The 23,091-nt window shown below is 36.4% G+C and overlaps 2 protein-coding genes and 1 long non-coding RNA gene across 3 annotated transcripts; all 3 read left to right on the top strand.

The window, feature by feature from the left end:
* Positions 1-865: 865 nt before the first annotated feature.
* On the top strand, positions 866-10,758 carry LOC144842766 (filamin-A-like). The gene is made up of 16 exons (XM_078699296.1): positions 866-1,002; positions 2,009-2,174; positions 2,445-2,603; positions 2,733-2,979; positions 3,400-3,570; positions 4,030-4,176; positions 4,595-4,720; positions 4,919-5,068; positions 5,479-5,610; positions 5,935-6,060; positions 6,611-6,745; positions 6,877-7,263; positions 7,942-8,154; positions 8,537-8,686; positions 9,235-9,393; positions 9,814-10,758. Exons 2-16 carry the CDS (start codon positions 2,037-2,039, stop codon positions 9,963-9,965), a joined length of 2,592 nt encoding a protein of 863 aa, XP_078555422.1. The 5' UTR covers positions 866-1,002; positions 2,009-2,036; the 3' UTR covers positions 9,966-10,758.
* Positions 10,759-12,920: 2,162 nt separating this feature from the next.
* LOC144842769 (macrophage-expressed gene 1 protein-like) lies at positions 12,921-16,672 on the top strand. Its single transcript, XM_078699299.1, has 3 exons — positions 12,921-13,115; positions 14,092-14,228; positions 14,525-16,672. Exons 1-3 carry the CDS (start codon positions 12,971-12,973, stop codon positions 16,487-16,489), a joined length of 2,247 nt encoding a protein of 748 aa, XP_078555425.1. The 5' UTR covers positions 12,921-12,970; the 3' UTR covers positions 16,490-16,672.
* A 2,284-nt stretch (positions 16,673-18,956) lies between these two features.
* LOC144842252 (uncharacterized) lies at positions 18,957-22,713 on the top strand. Its single transcript, XR_013612112.1, has 3 exons — positions 18,957-19,197; positions 20,517-20,788; positions 21,246-22,713. It is a non-coding gene; the product is annotated as an uncharacterized LOC144842252 (long non-coding RNA).
* The last annotated feature ends 378 nt before the right edge of the window (positions 22,714-23,091 follow it).

Genomic DNA, 23,091 nt, shown 5'->3' with positions numbered 1-23,091 from the left:
GTCGGCGGAATATGTGCTTCTAAAAATAGTAAGATGAAATACGGTATTTGTGCTTTAAACCAGGCAGTTGTCAACTTTCTGATAAAACCACTTACAGCTTTTTTTTTAAATAATGTTAATTACGCTTTAGTATAGTTGTGCACAAAGTTTTTTTAAAAAATACCAATGCAGTCATCTTGTCTCAATGACTTTAGGAGGCAACGTTACACGGTTATTAAAATAAATATACTGATACGCCAGTTCACAAAATCTATTAGAATGGACAAACAAAACTTAAGAGCATATTGAAAATAATTTACGATGGAGTAGGCACAGCAGCGGGTGATTCTGAAACCGCAAATGGCATGCATCCATCCACGGAAGCTAGACAAATACTTGATACAACGTCTCTGCGATATGATGTGTTTATCTCTCCCCCACCACCAGTGACGTAACGGCTATGAGCGCTCACTGGCTAAACTCAGGGGCCCAGGAGCTTGCTAAAAACACCCGGGGCCTCCAGGGGTTCCTTCGTTATGCCACTGACTTTGCCGCGTCTGTTTTTAAACTCTTGCGCGGACCTGGTGAACAGAATAAATCCTAATACATTTTGTTCATGTCCGACCAATTTCTACTTTAAAAATCGTTCACAATTACAAGGCATTGTCAGCGAATTGCGTTGACTTCTGCAATAGCGTGTTTTACACTAACTGAACTATTTATCTATATGTCATTGTACGACATTCGAGTGTGACAACAATAGATAATCGAAGTAAATCGTGCTGAACGTTCGCAAATACAATGCACCCTTCAATTCCAATACCGACGAGATTTCGATAAAGAAACGATCCATTGAATTGACTTATTCGCTTCAGTGGTTACATTTGACGATCCAAGTGTGTAGGACGCTGTTTGGCCATGGGAACAGTTAGTGTCAGAAATCCACAGCGTACACTGGTATGGTATGTGTAGGTGTGGCGTCGAATTCTATAATAATTCAATAATCGTTTAGGTTTAAATTTGGTAAGTGTTTTTTTTTGCTTAGCTTAATGCTTGGCTTACTGTATGTTAGATAGAAGTGTTGTATAGTAGTACAGTAGTAGTTTGCATGAGTGTAGGCCTAGTACATTGAACTCGTACAGATGTTTAGAGGGAACTGTTTACTATGTTCTAATCGTCGGTCGTCTGCCTCTTTGACCGAGCCACATCAGCTCTATTTAAAGGAGTTAATCCAGAATGAGAAGCTGAGCGTAACTTGTAAACCTTAGTAGTTCTCCCAATTAGGACAAAATATTGTACGATGTGCAAAACATTATTTAGTAGTATACACTGAACTCGATCGTCGTACAGATGTTTAGAAGGAACTGGTTTATTTATAGATGCTCTAGAGTGGCCATCGTCTGGGAGAATACCGAACCACATCAGCTCTTTTTGATGTAGACTGTTTGTAACTTTAAAACTCTTCTGAAAGTGTTTCTACTAGAAAAAAACAACTATTAGGATGTGTCTTAGTAGTTAATTCATTCGAATTATACCTGCAGTCTGTACATTGTTTCAAATCTAGGTCCATACTTGTATAAAGTCTATACATGCCTAAATGCATTCTAGGCATCTACGTGATTAATATTACGTGAACTGTGTTAAGTACAGTATGTTTTTTAAGTATAAAGACAGCCCATTGTCTCTTCCTATTGTCCTCGTCACAGTTTGCTATTCGTATAACAATAGGAATTGTAAACTTCATAAGTAGTTAAAGCTAACAATGCTATGAGTGCGTGATACATCACTCAATCATAATTTATGTCCTATTTGGAGTTGAAAGTAGGTTAAAAACTCTTTTCAGTCAAACGTCAGCATTAAACTAGACCCTTTTACGACCTTCTGCAACAAAAAGAAAACCGAATTATTGTCCAATGTTTCGCGTGTTTTTTTTTGGTCGATTGTAGCTTCATCAATTCTGATTGTAATCGATATAATATTTCGGCGTCTAAACTAAACTAAATTTTGCAATATAATTTGTTTGTTTTAGGTCTACTTGGATTCTATCTTGCAAAAGAATGGCAACGATGACTGCAAGATACGTTAGTTCTCTGCGGTCCCCAGTGAGGAGGTCCAATCCAGTTGAGAGCGCTCTTTTAAACTTGTCCATGCTCAAACGAGATTCGAGTGGATACTGTGCAGATCTTGGTGAAAAGGTAAGAGACTTGATTACGTACACGGGATATAGTGATCTTTGAGTATTGGCCTGCTTCTGTATCTTACTAGCACCGTAATTGTACACCACAATATGTATGAGTTATTGTATGTGTAGCGCGATTCCAATGAGATCATTGCTGCTCATGGCGCTGTTACACTATTATGTGCTTCTTCCCAGGTCATGTCCGTGCAGCCAATTAGAGGCTCTCCCATCTGTTAGATGGAATCTCGCTTATTACAATGCAATTTATGAATCCTATTTTTTACAGGTAACTTTTCAAATCCGGTTGACTGATCCTTCTTTGAGTGTCAACGATCTTGCTGTCGAAGTAGAAAACTTAGGAGAGCCTGCAGAAGTCCATGTCTACGCATTTGACCATCAAGAAGTCGAGGTGTCATTCATACCACGTGAACGGGTACAGCACAAGGTATTTAGTGAAACTTCATTATTTGTATTGTGAATACGATAGTGTTGGTGCAAATATTAATATAGACCTACCTGATGGACATAAGCATTCATCAACTTCTGCATAAATTGTATTATTATTCTTTCATAGGTAAATGTCCGGTATCATGGTCAAACAATTGACGGTTGTCCATTCAACGTAATGATCTCTCCAGAAATCGTACCAGAACCTCAAATGCCTTCGCTCGAGTTTCTTTCATTATCATCCAAACAACCACAACATCGAGATTTGAATGTAGGGCATTACGAACATGACGTCATTAGCTCAAAGCCCGGAAAGGTAAAACTTTCGACCAATGGCGACACGGTATTACTTGGAGACGAACATGAGGTTTTCTGTGAGTACAGAGTACATCCGAGGTTAAAATATTATATAACAAGGCCGTAGCACAGCAAGAGGTTAAAAAAAGACGAGGCTAATATGCAATTATTATATATAAAATATTATGATCTATGCTGGGGAATTTGGATGGGTAGTGAACATTTCAGACGAGGTGCTCGCCTGTAAATATATGTTTAGGATTGAGTAAACCGCCTAAATATTATGCATTAATTTGACTGTGGGGTCTCGTAGTTCACGCGTATGTATGTATACAAAAATAATAAATATATATTATAAATAGTCAGGCCAGCTTAGCAGACGGAAGTAAGTGTATTGGATTAGACTAGCCTAAATGTTCATTTCTACAAATGATGTACAATGTTTTGACGCATAAAATTCACACTAATAAGGCCTACTTTTATGCTGTTCTTTCAAGTGGATGTGTCTAAGGCTGGTGAAGGGAATTTGAGTGTAGAAGTAAGCAATGGACAACAGTACCTACCGATAAAAACCATCGAAAATAGTAAAGGATACACCATACGAATACTTGCCAACAACATTGGCGTCTTCAATGTTTATATCAGTTGGAATGGCAAATTCATTTCAGGTAAAGGCCAACTCGTCGGCGTACGACGAAACCCGACGAGTCGTCTTGTCGAGAGAAAATTAAATATGTTTAAAGTTCTCGCGACGACCTAAAACTAAAAAAATGAAACTCAAGACGCATCATCTCGTCGGGATTCAACTCAGGCAGCACCGACGAGTTAAGACGTTTCGTCGGGCCTCGGCATACGACGCTGTCAGAGTTGGCCTTATGACGTGACTCCGTATTCTTTCGATTTGCGATGACAGTTACGTCATTTTAAATCGTTATTCACATGCGAGGAGATTGGGACGAGCTTCGTCGTTGATTCCCTCACACATGTTTTGTTCTGTCTATGCCCAGGCTACGACTAACGGCACATAGGCCTACGTCGTTGCCAATCAAAAGCTGGCGAAGTCTGAAACTATTTTAATAATGCTCTATTTTATGATTTATGTTTATTGATTACGTAATTCATTATAGATAATCCATTGAAACTAACTGTTCGGAAACGTGGTAAGGTTTACGTGAACGGTGACGGATTTCGCAGAGCTCTTGTTGGTCACCCGGCGAGCTTCATCGTCGATGCAAGAGAGTATGCTGGAGGTGCCTTGAAAGCAAAGGTTAAAGGTAGGCAGCATATCAGTGACGACTCCACAAGAGATGCACTGTAGACTTGCTCCAAGTCTGTATTTATTGTCTTTTTTATGTTAGTTCACCAGTCGACGTTTCGATTTTTGTCTGGAGAAAGCTCAAATAGTATACGTATGAAACGCCGTATGTGCAAAAATATTTATCTTTTTACTAATTTTATGTCCGTCTTGAACCCAGATTAGAGCCAACCATTTTCATCAGTTTTTCTAGTGTACTGCACTGCAATGAAGTTTTAACAAAAACTAGTTTTACATTCCATTAGCAATATGGATGACTTGCTTGTAATTTCATTAATTAAATATAGGGCTATACTATACTGTAATCTTAAGTATTAGACCTATCGTAATATATGGGCATCTTAAGAGTCTTAACTTATTTCTACTTCATTATTAAGGACCCACATCGCGGGCAAAAACAAGTATCGCAAAGAACCCAGACGACACGTTCACCGTTATGTACGTACCGACAGAAGTAGGGAAACATAGCATCAGTGTGTTCTTATCTGAGCAAGAGATACCAGGTACTGTATACTGTATGGTTTTTTTTCTGTTGGAGGACAATTTTTCAGATAGGTTTTTAAAGGTGTGCACATGAATATTTAGTGTACACTGGACCACGGGTAGCCCTTATTTATAGGAAGTAGGCCTTAGTTGGTTAACGCACAATCCCAACATTCACGATGTCAATTCTGATACGTATTCTGGTATCTAAAAAACAGGTAGTCCGTTTGTCGCAGATGTCAAAGAAAAGAAAATTAAGCCAGTAAACGTCGTGACATCCACAACCAATGGGCGTACCGTTAATCAGGGATTCGCGCTTTCTTTCAACCACGTGACGAATGGTTTTATCGGAGGCAATCAAACTACAGGTAGGCTTAAATGTTATTATTTACGGTTATAACTTTCCAATGAACAAAAGATGATTCTAAAATTCAAATTCATACGTATGGCCATGTAAGTGAATCATATCACTCCAATAGATCCTATCGATTGTGTGCTAGAGTATAAGCTTTCACTTTTGCGTTTTTCACTGCGTTTGCGTTTAAATAAACCTAAAAAATGATTTATAACTTTTGGCAAATACTATAGTGTACTAGTACGGTACTAATTCCACTCATAATGTATACGAATTCCGTTTTCACAGTGTTTCGAAACTTTTGGTTTTGCGTTTAAAAAAATCATAAACAAATCTCCTAAATAATTTATAGGCCTACTACTAATTCCACTTAGAATGTATACGAATGTTGAATATATTAATATTATCTATATTTTATATAAGCTATCCCCGATGTAAACAAGATATTAGTGTTTGGTGATGGGTTGAAGTCGGTGACAGAGGGTAGAGTGGCAAGTTTTATCATTGATCCACGAAATGTAGTCAATGGAGGCGACCTCACAATCAAGATCGCCGGTGAGTCGGTTTTGTTTATTTCAGCTTTGAACACAACAAAGAATAACTATTTTAATGAGGTGAACATAACGTTGGGAAATAGAAATATTCATAATAGCATAGAGTCGGGATACATTGCATGAGAACCGTAAGGTTGATGTCCATACCCTGTGCAAGTCCAAGATGCTATTTTGTCTCCGTTTGTATGCGAGACGTTCCATTTCCAGATACTATATCACACATTGCATTTTTTACTATTTTTTGGAAATGTACAATGCATATTATTATTTATCTTTTGATATTTATTCAATAATCAAGTCTAATTGAATACTACCTTTTAATCAGGTCGGAATAGTTACCCAAAATGCACTGTACAGCCAAACCCAGATGGAACGTATACCGCCACGTATGTCCCCGAAGACGTTGGTACGTTCACTATCGACATCTTCTGGTCCGGCAACCACGTCACAGGTAAGTTGTTCCCATCTTTGATCGGATGTACGGGGCTTGCGAGTACGATTGTTGAAGACGCTGTTTTCGAACATTACAACGCATTGTATCAACATTTAGGCCTATAGTAAGCCCACATAAGGTTTTATACGAGCGACTTTAAATGAACATATTGTAAGGGCGCCTTGTAGCTCAAACGAAGCTAATACAAGAATTAGTTGCAGGCAGTGGCAAAACGGTTACGAACGCTTATGGCTAAACCCAGCTTATGGCGGCCCAAGTAGTGCCAAGAAGAAAAAATAGGCATTAAAATATGCCAAAAGTCTAAAAACACCCGAGACCACCAGAGTTGGAACCAAGGCCTCTGCGTTACGCCATTGGTTGCAGGTGAATCATGACAGCCAAAATGTGCAAAAAAAAACCCACTCCTAACCCACTCCTTATATTACTGTTTCAAAGCATATAGATAAGTACATAATTTGAAGTTTGTATAGAAATCAACCACTGAAAATAAGTAGATAGATATAGCCTGACTGAAAATGATTTCTAATTGCCATTTCAAAAACTTTAGGAAGTCCATATCACGCCGAAGCTTCGAACCCTTCAAGAATAGTTTTATGCGGAAAACATCAGAATACAGACTATATTCATTTTGAAGTTGGAAGGCCAAACGTTTTGGAGTTTAACACATCAAGTGCTGGAAAAGGTGAGATTATCATAACATGTCACTTCCTGTGATTTGATGTAGATTAACAGTTTAATTAAAATTATAAGTTTATTATAGTAATATACTATATATTGCTCAATTAAACATAGTTCTCTACTTCTCTACTTTAGGGATATTGACTGCTTTTGTCGACGGCCCTGTCGGAAATAACATGGATGTCGCTATTGAGAGAATCAACGGCTCTTCCAAACTTTCCTACAATCCTCCCGTAGAAGGAAGTTACAAATTCCACTTTTTGTGGTCAGGAAATCCTCTTCCAAACTCGCCCTATTCCATCATCGCTGAAAACCGCCAGATTGACTTCAGAAACATCCACGTGACAGGCCTAGTTGCAGAGATGTTCGTGAACAATACTTACGAATTTGTCATCGACGGATCAGCGGTTCAGTATGGAGTGCCATCAGCGTATATGCAGGGATTCACGGAGAATGTTCCCATTCAGATCGTGCCCCAACATGGAAATGTGTACAGAGCTAGGCTAACTGTAAAGGAATCAGGTAATGGCGGCTGTAGTGATTATTTACACATACCACTATGTATATGCTAATTAGGAATAAGCTTCGATTCCTGAATCGGTGTCGAATTCACTAAATTCACATTTTGTTTAATGACAAATTTGGCAAATGCCTTATACTAACCTCAACAATCAGCTGACCCATGGAGGTATAACATCTTATACCTTCATGGCTGACCTAAAGTCTTAGGCATTTGCCTCTGTTTGTTAGGTAGGCCTACATTCGTGTACAGTACTGTAATAAGAACTTAGCCTGTCTAATTCTGAGGATTAGTGGTGAAGTGAATGGCGACTTTCAACAACATTCTCTCTTCTAATGTTGACTTTTGATAGCACTTACTTCGCGAAAATTGATATAAACAACAGTTTTCAAATTGGAAGGCTGGCCTCTCTTAGATTCATGTTGGTGTCTATACAGTATCAGGCGTGCCAAGCGTTTTTGGCCATTATGGGTCTAACAAATTTATAACACTCACAATGTTTGATATTATATTATTATTATATTATATATCCTTTCTTACAAAAACTTTAGGTTTATGCTTATGTTTTTATTGTATATTCAAATTAAAAAATTGAAACAATGGTTGTAGGCCTAAACATTAGTATAGTAATTCTTAAAGATGTAAAACTATGAAACGTCGTTTTCTATTTGAATTGTTAGGAGCATATGTACTACATATCAAATGGTCTGGTCATGAACTCCCTGGATCGCCATACAAGGTTAACGTCACTGAGAAGACTACGCCAGTAGTTCAACATCAACAAATGGAAAATGTTCAAAAACCTGTTGGAACCAAATTGACACATATGTTGCGCGTCGGAAAAGCGTACTCGCTGACCATAGACGCAAATAATATCGGAGGAGCTACAATAGGCAAGTGAAAACCTTAAATTATTTAATTTTATTTATTATATTTTATTTTCAAACTGCGAGTTTGCCACTTATAGAAGTCACCGGTTCTTTTCTGCAGGAGGAACACCTGCCTACATATTTGTTTCGCTGAGTTCATAAACCTCGGCAAACTAGTTTGTGTTTGTCAAGAAACTGTAGCCTAATTCCTAAAACTACTTCTTCGGAAAATTTGGAAAACTTGCCGGTCGCCACAGTCGCTTACGTTGCCGACCAAACCGAATTTGTCGACCGTTTTAAGCGCTAATTAGTGATAAATGGCAGATGGCTATAACCAGAAAGTGTTTGGTGTGCATGTTGTATATATAGCCGATTATCACGAACAATGATTTTTATTACTTTGTAGATGAAATGGTCGCTACCTGTAATGGTCCAACAACGTCAGTTCCTGTGCAAATAAGAAACAATTTGAATAACACGTTTGATCTTATGTTGACACCGTCAGAAGGTGGTAGTCATTCGTTAAATATCATGGTTAACGGGATGCATATTGAAGGTAGGATACAATGAATTTGAATACAGGTGGTCCCGATATATAATATAAGGGGAACTGTTTAAGCGTGGTTCCCACTAGCGACGCACGCAACGTAACAAAAGGCCCTTCCAATAATTGTGTTTGCCCCCGCCTACGAGAAATCAAACCTGCGATGTTTGCAGCACTGTTGCGTCGTCGGTTCCCACTTGTGATTACGTAATACAGCACTTTGCGTCAATATGTCGCTGCGTTGCGTTCTAGTGAGAACCACGCTGTATTGCCGAACGCAACAACGTAAAATAGGTTGTCGGTTTGTACCTGCATAACTTGTTTAGAAACGCATTACCTTCTTGCTGACGCTTCCTCAGTTAGCGGTGCCCACCACCTCACCATTATGTTTTACCGTAATTCTTTTAGGCCACATTGACCACTAACCATAATAATGTTCGTAATTGAAGAAACACTTCCGCGGCGGCCGAATCCTTCTGGAGTTTATCGACAATATTTATTAGTGTAGGCACACACACAGACGTGTTTTACTAACATTTATTTTTTACTTCACATTATAGGCAGTCCATTTATGTTGGAGGTGAGCGATGTGAGTCAGGTACGATGCTATGGTCAAGGATTGGCCAGTGGACCACTGTCCACTTACGAAAGTTCTTTCCAGTGTGATACAAGAACGGCTGGTCCTGGTAAACTTAAAATACAAGCACTTGGTCCCAAAGGTAACCATGTTTATTACTACGACTACAGTAAACTAGGTTTTAACTAGTACAGCATAGGTCTAGCTAAATTTAATTTAACATACTATATTAATTAATACGTGTACACAGGGCGCACATGGTTGTCGCGTGATTGGAGGAGGGCGGGCGGATAGACTGCAGTGATTTTTTACGATTGGATATCTCACACACAAAAATAAATCAAATAATGACGTAACTGAACGTAATGACATCATGTGAATTAAATGTTTTTAAACATTTAATTCACATGATTAAAATATATTGGATAATAATTTTGCGTGACAGCAACATTAATATCTCAGATGATATTCACATGTTTCTGATAAGAAGAAATTGCAATAACATTTACTTTCAGTTTCTTTATTAGTTTGTATTGATATATTTTTTGTTATTTCTGTATAGGAGCATTTAATGTGGAAATCTTGCCGTCTTTAAAAAATCGTCGAATACTAAATGTAAAATTCCATCCGTCCACCAGTGGTTTGTACACAGTGAATGTGTTTTGGGACGATCAAGATGTTCCTGGTAGCCCTTTCAAAATCAAACTGACGTAGCCAGAAAGATTAGCCTATACTAAACCATCCATTATAAAAAACTAACAATGTAGTCTTATCGGCGGATAATCGAAATTAATACATCGTTAAAAGATTGTTATTGTGATTACCTGTACTATTAAAATTCTGTATAGGTCGCTTAATATTACACAACAATTGGCATAATAAAATAATAATAATCCTCTACACTCTTAGTGGTAACATAACATTTATCTTGTAAAACAATGGCACACTCATGACTATGCAAAAATGAACAAGTTAAAAGAGTGTCATAATAAAATAACATTACGGCGACGAATGCGCTTCATAGCTATCGTGAAATAAAAAAAAGTTTTTCAGATTTAAAATAAATACGGAAAAAAAGAATCTTGCAATTCATGGCATTGGTAGGCTAAGGGTAACTTGACATTATATATAGACCATGTGCCTGGACGCGGACATGATTTTAATTCCTGTACGTAAGTTCCGGAATTCATTAAGCTCCATAATGACGATATCTATCGGCGTTGTTGCGATATAATGCCTCCATTATAAACATAGAGAATAGGTTGGATTTAACACGGTGACGTATATATCGCATATGTTGTACAGAGGTCGTATATTTTAACTTTAAGTATTACTTTTTTATGTAATGTATAATGCGTGCATGAAATAAATAGAAATAAGTATCAGTTCCTGTTTCAATTTTGGTATACTCCATAATATACAAGTAAGTATACTCGTAAGCATGGAATCTATAGCGTGGTTCCTACTATAGACACGTACGCAACGCAAGCGAGTTGCCGAATAATCCGATTGGTCAAATCACTTACGTTGCGTTACGTCCTTGCGTTGCGTCGCTATTAGGAACCAAGCTTATAAGGTGGCCGCCGTTTCAGTTTTAAACACATCTATTCAAGGGACACCCTATTGAGCGAACACCTTTCTGTGAAACGATGAATTGAAACAATATATTTTACGGCCACCTCTATTCAAGGGACACCCTGTTAAGTGAACACCTTTCTGTGAAACGATGAAACAATATGTTTTACGGCCATCTCTATTCAAGGGACACCCTGTTAAGTGAACACCTTTCTGTGAAACGATGAAACAATATGTTTTACGGCCACCTCTATTCAAGGGACACCCTGTTAAGTGAACACCTTTCTGTAAAACGATGAAACAATATGTTTTACGGCCACCTCTGTTCAAGGGACACCATATTAAGCAAACACCTTTCTGTGAAACGATGAAACAATATGTTTTACGGCCACCTCTATTCAAGGGACACCCTGTTAAGCGAACACCTTTCTGTGAAACGATGAAACAATATGTTTTACGGCCACCTCTATTCAAGGGACACCCTGTTAAGCAAACACCTTTCTGTAAAACGATGAAACAATATGTTTTACGGCCACAGCTATTCAAGGGACACCCTGTTAAGTGAACACCTTTCTGTAAAACGATGAAACAATATGTTTTACGGCCACAGATATTCAAGGGACACCCTGTTAAGTGAACACCTTTCTGTAAAACGATGAAACAATATGTTTTACGGCCACAGCTATTCAAGGGACACCCTGTTAAGTGAACACCTTTCTGTAAAACGATGAAACAATATGTTTTACGGCCACAGCTATTCAAGGGACACCCTGTTAAGTGAACACCTTTCTGTAAAACGATGAAACAATATGTTTTACGGCCACCTCTATTCAAGGGACACCCTGTTGAGCGAACACTTTTCTGTGAAACAATTAGACAATAAGTCAAACACGGCCACACCTATTGAGGAGACAGACATACCCTATTAAGTAGACTATTATTGCTTCCATCCCCTTAATATGTTACCGTATAATAAAAACAATACTGTATTGAAAAAAATTGTATTTTTTGAAGAACTAAATTCATAGAACATGTCAATTTTATGAGTCATGAGTTTCGATACTCAAGTTAATTCCAGGGAAGTATTATTATACAAAGGCCTACTGTACATAATAATAATACCACTAGGCATATGCACATCACAAAGGGTTTTTTAACTCGTTCAAAGAGAGGGAGGGGGGGGGGGGATAAAATGAGGAACACAAACGAAGAGGAATAAATAGAGAAACTGTAAGGAAGAATATAGGAAGAAGTAAAAAATGACAAAACCAAAATATTTAAAAAAAACTGAGATGAAAGAAAAGAAGATTGAGGAAGACATTTTTTGTTTGTTTCTATACGCCTACGCCTACTGTATTTAATTTCGTCTGACAAGACTGACTACCTGTAGGAGGGAAGGAAGTCATGTGCTTATTGTGCTCATGTTATATATCTGGGAAATCCCCTACACTCTTTGTGGTAACATAACATTTATCTTGTAAACAAGGGCTTGCACCTTTATCTCACTCGTGACTATGCAAAAATGAACAAGTTAAAAGAGTGTAGAAAAAAAGGAGAGAGAAGAGGAGATAGAGGGAGTGGGTAAAGAGAGGAGAGGTGGAGAGAGGGAGAAGATCAGAAGAGGAAAGACAAAGTATAAAAAGAAAGAGAGAGAAAGAGGAGAGAGAGAAGGGGGAGATAGGAGAAGAGAAAAAAGGGAGAGAGAGAAACAAAGAAGAGGAAGACAAAGTATAAAAAGAAAGATATGAAAATGTAGAGAATTGAAACCATTTCAAAATAGAAAGGGGAAAGAAAAAATAAAGATATATTAAAAGATAATGGAAACAATAGATCATAGTAATAAACTAATTTACTACATTTTGTTTCTATATGAGATTTCGTATCTTTTCCATCTTCTATGTCAAGGAAATGATTTGAAAAAGACTTTACATTTAATTTAGTTTACTTCCGTAAATTTAGGTTGTGGTTTTGCGCTTGCTCAGTTGAATTACCATTTTCTAAATGGCAGAGTGTAAATTCCCAATTTGTTATTTGCGACTTCAACACGGATGTTGATCTGAAAAATAGTAGTATATATAGAAAGTTATTTCACATTTCGTCAGTCGACATTCTTCATCACATCGCACCACAACTTGAGACTTAAAATGGATAAGTCGAAGTTTGTCAATGTCTGTACCGTTCTTTTGTTTTATGTATTTCTAATGACTACAGTAGTTATTGGTGCTGAAGTTGGTGCAATTGATGGAAACACATGTAAAACTGACCATGACTATTTTGAAACATTACCTGGTAAGTTAACAATGTTATTAATTAGTATAGAGTACAGACTTTTCTAAAGGACTAATTATAATCACTAGCTTGCAATTATTATAACTTATATTAATGTATACTAAACTAATGTCTATATTATGCCATGATATGTTATGTTATTCTATTTCTCATGATTCGTTGAATCTCGAAGGAAATAACCAGGCCTATTATATTTTTTATACAACTAACAGCGTGAAACTCGCCAATTAGGCCTACACGACGGATATAAATAAAATAGAACGTGCTAATAGGGCCCACACTTGTCTCACTTCCAACTTAAAATATTGATTAAAGAGGAGAATATGTCTTATCTTATTACCATCGGATAAAATGTACCCTTTGTTGGTACAATCTAATTGAATTAACAATCAATCCCGACAACCAATCTAGGCCTACGTTGTAGATATTGTTATCGGGATATTTTTATTTGTTGATTGCTCCAGGGAAGAAACCTTGCCTGACTTCTACTAATAGTTTAACCCAACATAAATAAGAACTCGACATTCTATCGCTTCCCTAATTAATACCTCTAACATCACCGATTGTTTCCGTCTGACAGGGAAGAGTCTCACTCTTTGCTGGCAATACAAACTGAAATTGACGTAAAATATCTACAGAACAGAAATATAATACTTGTGTTTACTTTGATAAACTTTTTATAGGCCTTTTGTTAAAACAATTGAGGAAAATGTTAGAGGAAACGATACTTAACATTTGCACTAATGCACAGTTCGCAAAACATTTGTGCTCAAAGTCATTTAACTACTTACAGCTGCGGCGCGATATTTCCTGTGTAATTTTTCTTTGTAAATTCATCCTTAATTGTGTTTTTCTTTTCCCACATTATTTTATTCATTGGTAGGCCATCACTCTATCTCGTATAAACCCCTAACAATAATTAGTATAGGCCTGCAAACATTTTTCCTAGCCTAAGTGCAGTACGTGTCTTTTTTAGGTACTGGATTCGATAATCTACGTAACGAAGATATGGGTCAGGTGGTTTTGAATTCTTACGAAAAATGCCGGACGACAAACGACAGAAAATACATAGTCCCAGATGACGTCACTATCATACCAATCAAACACAGTAAAGTTAGTAAAAATATTATACTTCTTGAAATTGTTAATAAATATACACTCTTTGCCTTCTTCAAAATAAACTTAAATTAACACATTATTCAATGCTAAAATATGATAAATTTTAAATTAACATAGGTTAATACAATAAAATTGCGGAATAACTTCTTTGTTCTATGTTCGAATAAAAAGGACAAACTGTACAATTATATATAATAATACACAGGTCTTTACGGATCTGATAATTTTATAAAACATTTCACCAATTGCAGGCAAATTATATCATTATAATATTAATGCTTTTATTATAGGTAGAGGTCTTCTCTGAATTGTACGAACACTGGTATAACTATACCAGTACAACGAGTAACTCCATAAACGCTGGCGCGTCTCTATTTGGTATTATTAGCGGAAGTTTTTCTGATGAAAACGAATTCGTAAAGACCCAGCAAGTGTATGATCAATCCTCAACCACGCGCGTTCAAGTACGTCATCATCTGTATAAAGCACGAACCGACAATCCGATTTTACATCCTACATTCAAGTCACGTGTTATGGACATCTGCGCCAACTACCAGAACAACGATACGCGAATGGCAAGATATCTTACACAGAAGCTGATAAGGGACTATGGAACGCACGTGGTGACGGTGGTGGATGTTGGTGGAGTGTATCTTCAGCTAGATCAGATTAAAAACACATTTGTCAATAACTTTTATTTAGACAAACACACTGTGAAAGCTGCTGCTAGCTTCTCGTTTTGGGAAATCTCAGCTGGTGGCGGATTCTCAAGCTCTTCTAGTCAAACCATGAATGAATATTACCGCACAAACCGAACTGATTCGAAATTCGAAACACACGGTGGAGATCCTTATAGAGTCAACCAGACAATAAACGAATGGCAGGACGGCCTACCAAACAACCTTGTTGCTATTAACAAATATGGTGATCCCTTGAATTATGTGGTTACGCCAGAGACACTGCCAGATATCCCTGGACCAACTGTGACGCATGTCTCCAAGTTAATATATAAAGAAATCAAACGTTACTATGATGTCAACACTCACAAGGGCTGTATAGATATGGATTCAGAAAACTTTAACTTCAGGGCCAATACAGACGACGGGTCGTGCATTGCACCTTACAACAATTACACATTTGGTGGTGTTTACCAAACGTGTAAGATGAAGCCAGGATCTGACGCTGGAGATATGTGTCCTAGTCTTTCGCAGAAGAACCCTCTGACAGGTGACTATACCTGTCAAAATGGTTACGAAGCGGTTCAATTAAACGCTGGTGAAGAACATCACACTGCGTCCAGACAAGAGTGCCACAGACACTGCTTCTTATTTTTCTGTCACACCTCCTGCGGTACGATTTACCTCTCCAGCACGGCCTATTACAAAACATTCTGGTGTGTAGCTACTGGTCCCGTTTCAGCTGATACTGGCTACTTATTCGGCGGTGTTTATACATCTACTATGCCAAATCCTTTAACAGAAACCCAGGCATGCCCAAACACATTCTATCCATTGAGAATGGGTTCTGACCTTTTTGTGTGTGTCAACGATGACTACGAACTGGGCTACAGGTACTCTGTTCCATTTGCCGGCTTCTTTAGTTGTTCTGCGGGAAATCCATTAAGTTTAGACGGAAAAACCACATATGCATCCGATAGCATAAGCAAAGAACCAGTAAATAACTTAGCTATGTTCCTCAAAGAGGGAGGTCCTGCAAGCTGGCCCCAGAGGTGTCCTTCGGGCTACAGTCAACATCTCGCTGCCATTGATAATGATTGTCGTATTGACTTCTGTATCAAGGCAAATGCCCTCTCGGGCCTCGGTCTTCCAAAAATAAATCGTCCTCCTTACACTCGAAAGCCAAACCGTAATCCTAATACAACTGAGACTTGGTACATAGTTGGAACACATTCAAATGTCTGGGTAAAAAACATGACTACCATGCAATGGAAATTGATGGTTTACGACGATCCGGATTCATTTCGTCTACCTGGATCACCAGTGCCAACAGACAAAGCTAAAACAAACACAGATCCCAGTAATAAAAGCAATGCATCTATGATAGTCGGGGTTACTATAGGAGTAATTGCCTTTGTGGTGATTGCAATGCTGGTAGCTTCTACAATTCGTAAACGTAGGAGAGGATTTAGTGGTCAAAATTACCAGCAGGAGAATCGACCAAATAACTACAATACCCTACATGGGGATCAGCCTAACGAAGCTGCACCAATTGTTCCGATAACTACTATGAGTTAAACTTTGTTGTTTACATAACGTAGAAATATGATTTGGCAGAGCCAATTTAACATTAAAAAGCTGTTGATATACTGTAGTAATACCTATGTATAATTAGTTTTTATATTTTAGAGTCTTCTCCCCTGATAATCGAAATGTCAGTAGCTCATAATCCATTACAATAAATGAAAACATGAAATAAAAGTTGTCTCTCAATTTTGTGTTCATAAAGCCTGTTTTCCTGTCGACGTTATTCGACGCTATCGTTAACAATAATCGACGATCTTCTACGAAAACATTGAAATCTTAACGATTTACAGGAAAAGGTACTCGCTATCGTTATCATTTCAACTTGATCGTTTTCAAACGATCGTCGTTGAACTGTTAACGATCAACGACGATAGCGTCGAATAACGTCGACAGAAAAACAGCAGGCTTTATGATGATGACGATAATCATAACCATCATTTCCTGGAACATCGATGGCCTCAATAGTGCTGGTACATACGAAGCAAGAACGCAATATAAACGTTAAAACACTATTCAATATTATTTACTGCTGTTTTCCTGTCGACGTTATTCGACGACGCTATCGTCGTTGATCGTTAACAGTTCAACGACGATCGTTTGAAAACGATCAAGTTGAAATGATAACGATAGCGAGTACCTTTTCCTGTAAATCGTTAAGATTCCAATGTTTTCGTAGAAGATCGTCGATTATTGTTAACGATAGCGTCAAATAACGTCGACAGGAAAACAGGCTTAACTTATTTTTATTCTCCCGCACTTGCATTATCCCTGTATTCTTGTGACGTATGCCCAACTAATATGAATAAAGGTGGTCAATATTTGAGTACATTCAGTTTGTGCAGCGTTGCTGGATTTAATTTATATTCCGCTACAGTTCATGTCAGCAGTGGAAAAGTTTAACAGACGTTTATAGCGGCAAGAATAATAATGTTTTTGGTTCTACGAATGTACGAATTTGAATGTGAAGGCACGGTATACAAGCGACCACCTTTACACATAGACAGGTCACAGCAGATACACAAGGTAAATAATTTGCATTTTTACATTGATGTGTTGATGTTATACAAAAGAATGCCAATCACGACCGTTTAAACATGTATCAATATTCGTTTTCAGTCCACTGTAAACTTTTGTCGATATTTTATATTCAGGTATATTTATTTAAAAAAAAAGAAATCAAAAATACAACCGCAGCCAAAAGGCTGAAAAGTAGTATATACTACTAAAAAGACTCCATGTTGGATACTGTGACGTTATTTTGTAATACTATATGTATTATCAACTTACTGTATCGTTCCATTAGTTTTAAGTGTGTATATATACTCACTACAGTATTACCCAACCTTAATCCACGTTCACACTAAGCCCGGATTCGATTCGGTAGCCGGAAAAAACTATGTTACGTTTTTCGATCAGTGTTCTTTTTAATGCGGGCTTTACAGTGTGATATTCTGATAAAAGCTTTGAATTCCCACTAGAGACGTGACGTAACGCAAGCGAGTTGACCAATGACAAGCGATGTGTATCTTTCTTTAACCCCCATACTGGAAGTAAGTTCTATTGATATACATAATAGGCCTGTGAATGTGTCACGAGTTCCGAACATCAAATCAAAATAAGGCTTTTAAGAATAAACAAAACGAGAGAAGAAGAAAAAGAGAAAAATGCAAAAATAGAATCTCAGTGCAAAAAAAGAATGTATGAAGAATTACGAAATAGAGAAAAGAACCAAAAAGGAGAGAAAAAGAAAATAACAGAAATCAATACAATCAATACTACATTTTGTTTGTATACGCGTAAACTGTATTTTTTACCTGTCATGGTGAGAAAGGAATGTAATCTCTCCTGGAAAATCCCATACACTTGGGTAGCTTTGTAATTTGCATAATAAGGTATCATCAGGGCTGCCAAATGTATCACTGCCCTTTGTTGTGTTATTTATATTCCAACCACATATCGATTTATGGTATGTAACGTGAGAGTGCATGCACGCCAGCTAAAACACAATTCAAAGACTTATATCATTATTTACAACATTCAAAACTGAAACAACATATTATATTGTTGTTGTCTCAGTTTATACTAAAGCCTGTTTTTTTTAATCGAAAGCGTTGACTACTAGTGCGCATGCGTATTATTATTTCACCTACTGTAACCTTTGTGAATAAAAAGAAAGATAGAGGAAAGTAGGAAATAGAGAAAGACAAGAAAGTACAAGTACAAAGCAAGAAGAGGAAACAAATAAAGCAAGAGGAGAACGATTGAAACAAAAACTGACATTATAATGGAGTGACATATTATAATGATAATCTTTTGTTTCTATATGAGCAATTTGTATTCAATTTATTTCGGTATAAAAATCATTACAAAAAGCATCAAAATCAAAGCATTGTATTTACAAAAATATATGGGCTGTACACAAACATCTTCGAAAGAAAAACCCAATAAGTCACCCGATTCTGTAGCTGTTAGTACACTCAGTGTGGAAGACTGTCGACAGTCTGCCAGAGACCTGTCTGACTGTATTAAGTACTTTTAATACACGATATCGCTGTCATTAGGTTCCTATCTAGAGACAATTTGTAACGTTATAATAATGTATTCAATATAAAATCCACTCGGCAACCAGAATAGTAGCAGGTTTATCGTATTGCCATGCAAGAATGGATAGGCGTTTTCCTCTGCTTTTTGGCCTTCTAGTCAGTTATTGTTATTGATTATACGAATTACGTAATTAGTTTAGTAGCTCATCTACCTTTTTAGCAGGGCATACACAATATCGTAGAGGCTAGGCCTACTACACTCAAGTTAAGTATGAGTTGGCATGGTACGAGTCGACCAGGGTACAACCACTAGGCCTAGCCTTACTAGAAGAACATAGGCTATAGGTCTGCGGGAATGGGAAATCTGGCCTAGAAGGCATAGGCCTACAGGAATCCAGTCAAGTCGCCCCATCGCAAAGTCGCCCCATCGCAAAGTCGCCCCATACAAAGTCGCCCAATACAAAGTCGCCCAATACAAAGTCGCCCCATCGCATTGGGTACGCCCAAAAAAAAGCCATCATATGAGCATTAAAAGGTCTCGTAGAGCCAGCGGTGTTAGCCTACTACGCATCACTACTACTACTAGCTAGGCCTAGCCTAGAGTTCATTTTAAATTAAGTAGGCCCTAGGGCTCCAGTAGTAATTTCGGTCGCGTTTTCGGCCTATTTTTCAGGAAATGTGAGAGGTGAGGTGGGTTAGCCCAGCTAGGCTAACCTAACCTGTAAGTAGTATTCTAGCCCATCCATGATGGGTACGCCCGGGTTGGAATTGGTACATGTTGACCTGTATCCGTATTCTTCTAGCTAGGGTGCTGGTAAACCCGTACCCATGCCATCCAACTTAGCTAACTCGTACCCATATGTAATATAAATATAAAATATAATAGTTAATTATATCTCAACCGTAATAGTAATATTAGTAAATAACGATTATTTTATTTACCATTAGAGATATAATTAACTATTATATTTTATTTGGAATACCAACGGAATGAATCTTTTTAATGAATATAAATATACTTTTAATAGCATTAAACATAGGTACGGGCCAGCCCATGATGAGTACGAGCCAGCCCATGAGGGTATGAGTGAGCCAAAATGTTGGGTACGAGTTGGCATGGGTACGGGTTGACCTGTATCCTTCTAGCTAATCTTACTAGGCCTAGTAGAGTAGGTCTACGCTACCAAGTCCGGCTACAATAATGGTATTCTGTTTATAGCTTTATTGATAGCTTGGTTCAAATCTGGGTTGGGACGGCTTTTTGTCAATCTAAAACAGATTTCCTTATCATAATAAAATAATATATGAATTTAACTGTAATATTGTATACATAATATTAGTAATTGCCATTGCATTTATTATTATTATTATATATTATACGGTTACCCCTTAATTATACTATAGTATAAAACTATAATTTCCTTGTTATATTTTACAATATTTTCTTCACAATTCAACAATTTTGTCTTTCACAGCACAAATTATCATACTGAATCATCACACACCAAGTCTCGTAAATCTCTACTGTATTTCTCCAAACTACTCCAACTACTACATGGTATTTTCTTGAGGCTAAACTACAGTACACGGTATACTGGTACTACCATCATTCCTGGCCCGTCAACCTGGACCACATTACAGTATGGTCCAACACATAAGTACAGTCATACTACTGATTTAAAATAGTGAATTACACCCTGTGGTCAAGACTTTATTTGCTCTTATGCTTATTTCCTCCAAATACAGAGTACGTAGGACTTTCAATTTGCTTTTATACATGTTAATTTAAAAATCGTTTATGCCTATTGTTGTATCAAATTTAGACTTTAAATACTGGGATGATCACCCTAAATTTTCTTTTTCAATTAACAATTTTATATTTCACAGCTTTTTATTCATAACTGTTAAATTGCATCCCAATACATGGTACCTATTCGTATTATATCTAAAAATACAAAGGTGGCCAACACAGATAGTTTGATATATACAGTACTCTCTTATAAATAGATGTATCTCTCCAAACTACTCCAACTACCTAATTAGCATACTACTGTACACTTTGTAGACAAGAAATAAATTGTATCCACCTAGAGGACTTATGGTAGTACAGTCGATCGTCCTGTCACTGGCCCGGTCAACATAATCTACGCCTAGATTATTACAGTAATTAAAGTAATTATTACAGAGATTTTTTTTTTTTGCAGAAAAGTTATGTGTAGAGAAAGCAGTACTCGTATTAAAAACTAAGCAGGTTGTACTCTTGAACGCAAACTGGCAGGATATTTTAAATATTTTTTATTGTTGAAATGATGGAATCCTAACTTCATTTTCCACGAATTGGAGACAAAGACATATTACGATCCTTTTATTTAAATTTATTTGGATAGACCTCCATGTAAATTCGTTAAAGGCTATATGATTGTTTTATATTTTAATATGTGATAGAAAATCATTTTGCATAATGAGGACTAAGAATCTAATATTTACTTGCATTCTCATCTTTTTAAAATTGTATTTATAATGCTGGTAATGAGTTTACTATTGAAAAAGTCATGTTTCCACTTATCTCAAATTGTGGCACACCTCTAACCTTGTTAGAACTGACTGTTCTACATTATTCTGCTATATAATAGTGCTTCCACCATACTTCATCCTGGTAATTGAATAAATTTCACCGGGGTAAAATTTAAACTAATTATCATCCTTTAACATAAAGTATCCTCCTGAAACATGTATTTGTACTGTACTTCATCTAATATCCATTACTTAATACTAATTTGGGTGATTTATGTCTAACTTCAGGAATGATCTGAGGCTAGAAAAACGAATTTCTGTACATATAATTTATATAAAAAATAAACCAATGTTTTCCTAATAACTTAACCCCTAGGTTGATAACTAACAAAGAAATTATTCAAATTGTGTTCTTACAATATAGGTGTACTGTATCTACATATGCATACTGCGTTGAAAAGAAGAATGTTTTATAGTTATTATAGGTTATTTCCAAATATTAAAGGTCTGATATCTAACAGAAACTAAATGTTACCAAACTATGTTTTTGAAAATCTTTATGATATAATAATTATAATAATATGAACATAATATTAAATTATATTGACTATTTTTGATAATCATCATGTCCTTATAAATTCATTTATATTTATTTTGTGGTAATATAGTTCATATATTATGTATTAAATAAATTGGTAAGGCCCTATACTGTTTATATTTAAGGAAAGTTTATATACACTATTATTTTATGCCTACCAATATTAGTACTGTATTAATTGTTTATGTAACTATTTTGTCTAATTCCATTGGATTTTTGTATAGGCCAATGGCATTAATGTTTTTCTCAAAGCAAATTAGCCTAATAATGCCATATTTAGACACATAATTCATTGATTTCTGATATTCTGTACTTGTGTATGCATTACTAAAATAGTAGTTATTTTATTACTTTTATAATGTATGTATAAACATTTATTCATTTTTTTTTTTACATTTTTTAATTTAAAAATTATTAAAATACCTATCTACCTTTCTGTTATTGTTACTATTATAATATTTTTTGAGGCAGATTGATTTCAATAAAAAAAATTTAAAACAATTAATTTGACTTATACTGTACTATGTTAGTTCAGGAGATGAAGTGTGTGTGGGCAGAATCTGGTGTGTTGGGTTGTGAGGTGTATTTTTGTCACTTTAAGTCCTAAATTAGATGTTTTCTGAAGAAAAGTAGTAAGAGGATAGGCTTTCAAACAACTTCAAGAAGATTCACACATAAATAATTACTTCCAAATAAAATAGTATGTAACAGTGTATATTACAGTACATTGAATAAACTCGAGCTAAAAAATAACACACATAAAAAAACATTCATTTTCTTGTCGAAAAGCGCCCTCTCTAGTTTTCTAATAATTTATTAATAATTATTATTAATTAATGAGTAATATAAACATATTTTTAACATTTAATGCCTGAAGCTTATTCTACTCCTAACAAAGTTTCATACCTCCAAATTTCATCAACGTATTCAATGCACTT

Source organism: Antedon bifida, chromosome 5 (genome assembly GCF_963402885.1).
Source record: "Antedon bifida chromosome 5, ecAntBifi1.1, whole genome shotgun sequence".
Taxonomy (NCBI): domain Eukaryota; kingdom Metazoa; phylum Echinodermata; class Crinoidea; order Comatulida; family Antedonidae; genus Antedon; species Antedon bifida.
Note: the sequence above shows the minus strand (reverse complement) of the source record. Positions and strands in the feature narration are given on the sequence as shown.